This window comes from Ipomoea triloba, chromosome 11, assembly GCF_003576645.1.
Source record: "Ipomoea triloba cultivar NCNSP0323 chromosome 11, ASM357664v1".
Classification (NCBI taxonomy): Eukaryota; Viridiplantae; Streptophyta; class Magnoliopsida; order Solanales; family Convolvulaceae; genus Ipomoea; species Ipomoea triloba.
The window spans coordinates 4,081,809-4,088,365 of NC_044926.1; the positions used below are offsets into that span (position 1 = coordinate 4,081,809).

Genomic DNA, 6,557 nt, shown 5'->3' on the forward strand with positions numbered 1-6,557 from the left:
CTATCCCTTTATCTTTTCTTTCTTCACACTATTATCCATCTTAAAATGACGAACAGTAGGAAAAGTTTGAGCCAAACTCATGCGCGTAGGGGGAGCCCGACTCGGTTGGTCGGACCTCACCCTGACAATGTAATTGAAACACTCCCTGAAGATGATCTACGTCGCCAGTTGGAACGATCCAGGAGCCTAATGAACGAGTTGACATCCAACCAGAGGCAAGATGCACGACCTACCTAACCGGTCAACCCGAATGCAGGCGGACATGCAAGGCAAACGAGCTTTCAAATTCCAGTGACATATACCATGTTGCCCCCAACTGGCCAAATACTGACTCCACCACCAGGTGTACTTGGGGGGAACCCGTTGCAAGGGACTCCACAACAAGGATTGACTCCGGTGTACCAACCGTGGCCGGGAACTCCCGGATACTATGTTGTATCACCCACTCCCCAAATGCTTGCAATTCCTCAAATCCCTGCCGTGGAACAACAGGCGCCCCGACCTTCCTAGAGGCAACAGTCGCACCCCCAACCTCAAGATCATAACTTGGAGGAAGTCCAATCTACGGATCGCACACGGAGGTCCGATCGAGAGGGACGTCGGTATGACCCCATTCAACGTAGGAGCGCTTTTGATCGCATCCGGAATAGCGTTAGATCTCGGTTGGGGCCCCAGAATAACAATGAACACGCGAGACAAAGGCCCCAAATGACTGTAGAGGAAAGCAGCACTGGGAGTGCACAACATGGGGACGCCCATTTAGCTGACAGAAGGGCCCGACCTGTCGGTCGGGTGAGTGATCGGCAGACCAATCGAGTAGGCGATCAACCGGTTAGGGAAGAGAGGCAACTCGATGAGGAGGATAGTCCCCGACTCCAAATGGCCAGGATGCAGGAAAGAATAGATCGTTTACAACAAGAGCTTCGCGAGAGAGTCGGCGCGGGAAAAGAACCATCATGCTCGCTGGTTGCCACCCCCTTTACGGACGACATCATGAGTGCCCACTATCCGCATGACCTCCAAATCCCGCTGGCTCACACTTATTCCGGACGGTACGACCCGCAAGAGCATGTCGACATGTACTATGGCAACATGTTGATGTTGGGAGTAAGCGATGCGGTCATTTGTAGAGCTTTCTTCGCTACCTTAGTCGGTAAGGCGGCCGAATGGTTCAAGGGTTTGGAGCAGGGGTCGATCAGAAATTTTGGTCAGTTGGCCGATAAGTTTGTAAAGCGTTTCGCTGCAAATAAATCGAGAAAGAAATCTTACACTTGCCTGAACAAGGTAAACCAAGCTGTGGGAGAACCGTTGTCTACTTTCCTATTCAGATGGGAACGTGAGGTTGATGAGGTTGAACCGATGGAGGACCGGGTGGCAATCCAAGCTTTCCTTGCATCACTTTGTTCCGGGACGCTCTACTACGACCTCATAGTTAATCCCCCCCGAACCTATGAGGAGGCCATCACCAGAGCCAAGCATCATGCAGATGCCACCGAAGCTAACATGGCAAAGAGACGCGACGAGCAGCCGGTCAATCGGGACAGAGGCCACGATCAAAGGAAAAATAAACCACCGTTCAGACACGTCAAACAATACAATCGACCAGAAGATGTACCACGTTTCACTCCGTTGAACAGACCCCTGGTGGAAGTCTTGCAGTTTGCCGAGCAATGCAATTTGATCCACCCACCGGAGCCGATACCCGAGGGGGAGGACAAGAGAAAGTATTGTGCTTTCCACAGAGTCAAGGGACACAATACTTCGGAGTGCATGGCCTTGCGCATGCTCATTGAACAACTCATTCAGAAGGGAGAGTTGAGGCAATTTGTGATGAAGGAGGATAGAAATCAAAGAAAAACGGAAAGGAATGTGATGAAAAGGAATCCCGAAAGGCACGACGAGGCATTCGTCCCACCCAGGTTAGCTGATGAGAAGGCGGTCGGAAAGAAACCAGTGATCCACGTCATCTACGGGGGCCCTGAAGGAGGCGACTCTTCACGACAAAGGAAGCAATGGGCGAGAAACGTATACGTTGGGACGATTCATTCGGAACCTCGAGAGAAGAAAAAGCGTACAGAACCAATACTTTTCACTGACGATGATCTACCACTCTATGGGGAAGCCCAAAATGATCCACTCGTCATCACACTAGATGTCAACGGAACGGATGTCCAGCGGGTGCTGGTTGACACGGGGAGCTCGGTGAACATCTTATATTTTGATGTCTTTGCTCGATTGGGTCTGTCCACCGATCAGTTAACCCCCATTCGGACCCCGTTGTCGGGTTTCACCGGTGACTCCATAGAAGCAGAGGGAGTCATCAGCTTGAATGTGGAGTTGGGCAGCCAACCAAACATATTGAAGACTACCATGGACTTTGTGGTAGTGAAATTGAAGTGTGTTCACAACGCCATACTTGGGCGACCAGGTATCACTCGCGCAGCTGCTATTATATCCATGAACCATTTGTGCATGAAGTTTCATACACCCAATGGGGTTGGAGTGGTTCGAGGAGACCAACGTGCTGCTCGACAGTGCTACGTGCGAGCAGTCAAACAGTAGGACCGCGAGGAAGGCAGGATTCACACCATATCCCAGCAGGTAGACCGCGGAGAAGAGAGGGAAAAACCGCAACCTGCCTCAGAATTGGAAGAGATAGTACTTGACTCCGACCGACCAGAAAGGGTGGTTAAAATCGGTTGGGGACTCCCTGCAGACCTACGTGAGGACATCATCGGAGTGTTGCAGGAGTACAAAGACGTTTTTGCTTGGGGACCGGAAGACATGCCCGGGGTTGATCGGTCTGTCATTTGCCACCGCTTATCAATTCAACCAGGTTCGAAACCAGTCAAGCAAAAGAAAAGGCACCTGTCAAGCGAAAGGAGAGAATTCGTGAAAAAGGAGACCGCCACCCTCTTGTCGGTAGGGCACATCCGAGAGGTCCTCTACCCGGAGTGGTTAGCCAATGTAGTCCTCGCGCCTAAACCGCCAACATGGAGAATGTGTGTTGACTACACTGATTTGAACAAAGCTTGCCCGAAGGATCCATATCCCCTACCAAATCCTGACCAGATGGTTGATGAAACGGCTGGGTGTGAGCTGTTGAGTTTCATGGACGCCTTCAAAGGATACCATCAAATCTTCATGAGCAAGGAAGATGAAGAGAAGACTGCTTTCATCACTCCGGACGGAGTGTTTTGCTACGTGGTAATGGCGTTTGGTTTGCGGAACTCTGGAGCCACATACCAACGGATGGTGAACAAATTGTTTAAAGGTTTGCTCGGATCAACTATGGAAGCATATGTGGATGACATGCTCATCAAGAGTCGATTAAAAGAAACTCATCCTACCGATCTTGCCCGGGCGTTCAAGGTGATGGAAACTTTCAACTTGCGTCTGAACCCAAGTAAGTGTACCTTTGCTGTTCAGACGGGAAAATTCTTGGGGTTCATGATGACGGGGCGGGGGATTGAGCCAAATCCCGAGAAGGTCAGAGCGATAATGGAGATGCAACCCCCCCGATCGGTCAAGGATGTTCAGCGACTGACTGGTCGACTAGCAGCGCTTAGCCGTTTCTTATCCAAGTCAGCCGAAAAGTCTCTGCCGTTCTTTCAGATTCTGAAAAAATCAAATGGCTTTGAGTGGACACCGGCTTGTCAATCGGCTTTTGAAGGTCTGAAGGTATACTTGAGCTCCGCACCAGTCCTCTCGAAGCCGGAGAAAGATGAGGTCTTATTCGTTTATTTGGCCGTGTCCGACCGAGCGGTCAGTTCCGTGCTTGTCCGCGAAGAAGCTAAGGGAATTCAGAAGCCGATTTACTACGTGAGCAAAGCTCTTCAAGGAGCAGAGCTGAGGTACACAAAATTTGAGAAGACCGCGTTGGCGCTCTGGGTGACGGCCAGAAGACTTGCAGCTTACTTCCAAGCTCACCCGATAGTTGTGTTAACCGATCAACCGTTGGGAACGATCCTCAGGAATCCAACATCATCAGGACGATTGATCAAATGGGCCATGATGCTCACCCAGTTCGCGATTGAGTATAAGCCCCGTCCTGCCATCAAGGGTCAAGCATTGGCTGACTTCATCGTCGAATGCACCGCACGCGATCCGGAACATGACCAACCGACTGCCCTAGAAGAACCATGGTGGGAAGTTTCTACCGATGGGTCGTCAAGTAAGAAGGGATGTGGGGGTGGAATTGTGCTCACATCACCCGAAGGCTTCAAGATTTATCAAGCCTTGATTTTCAAATTTCAACCTACCAACAACGAAGCAGAATACGAGGCACTCATAGGCGGGTTGCGACTGGCCAAGCAGATGAAGGCCGAACGGTTAAGGGCATGGTCAGACTCCCGGTTGATAATCGGACAGCTATCCAGCACGANGGGTTTTATTCGACCTGCACGGATCTCCGTTTGGGGTTTTGTTCGACCTGCACGGATCTCCGTTTGGGGTTTTATTCGACCTGCACGGATCTCCGTTTGGGGTTTTGTTCGACCTGCACGGATCTCCGTTTGGGGTTTTATTCGACCTGCACGGATCTCCGTTTGGGGTTTTGTTCGACCTGCACGGATCTCCGTTTGGGGTTTTATTCGACCTGCACGGATCTCCGTTTGGGGTTTTGTTCGACCTGCACGGATCTCCGTTTGGGGTTTTATTCGACCTGCACGGATCTCCGTTTGGGGTTTTGTTCGACCTGCACGGATCTCCGTTTGGGGTTTTATTCGACCTGCACGGATCTCCGTTTGGGGTTTTGTTCGACCTGCACGGATCTCCGTTTGGGGTTTTATTCGACCTGCACGGATCTCCGTTTGGGGTTTTGTTCGACCTGCACGGATCTCCGTTTGGGGTTTTATTCGACCTGCACGGATCTCCGTTTGGGGTTTTGTTCGACCTGCACGGATCTCCGTTTGGGGTTTTATTCGACCTGCACGGATCTCCGTTTGGGGTTTTGTTCGACCTGCACGGATCTCCGTTTGGGGTTTTATTCGACCTGCACGGATCTCCGTTTGGGGTTTTGTTCGACCTGCACGGATCTCCGTTTGGGGTTTTATTCGACCTGCACGGATCTCCGTTTGGGGTTTTGTTCGACCTGCACGGATCTCCGTTTGGGGTTTTATTCGACCTGCACGGATCTCCGTTTGGGGTTTTGTTCGACCTGCACGGATCTCCGTTTGGGGTTTTATTCGACCTGCACGGATCTCCGTTTGGGGTTTTGTTCGACCTGCACGGATCTCCGTTTGGGGTTTTATTCGACCTGCACGGATCTCCGTTTGGGGTTTTGTTCGACCTGCACGGATCTCCGTTTGGGGTTTTATTCGACCTGCACGGATCTCCGTTTGGGGTTTTGTTCGACCTGCACGGATCTCCGTTTGGGGTTTTATTCGACCTGCACGGATCTCCGTTTGGGGTTTTGTTCGACCTGCACGGATCTCCGTTTGGGGTTTTATTCGACCTGCACGGATCTCCGTTTGGGGTTTTGTTCGACCTGCACGGATCTCCGTTTGGGGTTTTATTCGACCTGCACGGATCTCCGTTTGGGGTTTTGTTCGACCTGCACGGATCTCCGTTTGGGGTTTTATTCGACCTGCACGGATCTCCGTTTGGGGTTTTGTTCGACCTGCACGGATCTCCGTTTGGGGTTTTATTCGACCTGCACGGATCTCCGTTTGGGGTTTTGTTCGACCTGCACGGATCTCCGTTTGGGGTTTTATTCGACCTGCACGGATCTCCGTTTGGGGTTTTGTTCGACCTGCACGGATCTCCGTTTGGGGTTTTATTCGACCTGCACGGATCTCCGTTTGGGGTTTTGTTCGACCTGCACGGATCTCCGTTTGGGGTTTTATTCGACCTGCACGGATCTCCGTTTGGGGTTTTGTTCGACCTGCACGGATCTCCGTTTGGGGTTTTATTCGACCTGCACGGATCTCCGTTTGGGGTTTTGTTCGACCTGCACGGATCTCCGTTTGGGGTTTTATTCGACCTGCACGGATCTCCGTTTGGGGTTTTGTTCGACCTGCACGGATCTCCGTTTGGGGTTTTATTCGACCTGCACGGATCTCCGTTTGGGGTTTTGTTCGACCTGCACGGATCTCCGTTTGGGGTTTTATTCGACCTGCACGGATCTCCGTTTGGGGTTTTGTTCGACCTGCACGGATCTCCGTTTGGGGTTTTATTCGACCTGCACGGATCTCCGTTTGGGGTTTTGTTCGACCTGCACGGATCTCCGTTTGGGGTTTTATTCGACCTGCACGGATCTCCGTTTGGGGTTTTGTTCGACCTGCACGGATCTCCGTTTGGGGTTTTGTTCGACCTGCACGGATCTCCGTTTGGGGTTTTGTTCGACCTGCACGGATCTCCGTTTGGGGTTTTATTCGACCTGCACGGATCTCCGTTTGGGGTTTTATTCGACCTGCACGGATCTCCGTTTGAGGTTTTGTTCGACCTGCACGGATCTCCGTTTGGGGTTTTATTCGACCTGCACGGATCTCCGTTTGGGGTTTTGTTCGACCTGCACGGATCTCCGTTTGGGGTTTTGTTCGACCTGCACGGATCTC

The 6,557-nt window shown here is 51.6% G+C and overlaps 1 protein-coding gene across 1 annotated transcript; it reads left to right on the forward strand.

Moving 5' to 3' along the window:
* The first annotated feature begins 708 nt into the window (after positions 1-708).
* LOC115997001 lies at positions 709-2,562 on the forward strand. The gene has a single exon (XM_031236445.1). The coding sequence runs from the start codon at positions 709-711 to the stop codon at positions 2,560-2,562; it is 1,854 nt and encodes a 617-aa protein (XP_031092305.1).
* The last annotated feature ends 3,995 nt before the right edge of the window (positions 2,563-6,557 follow it).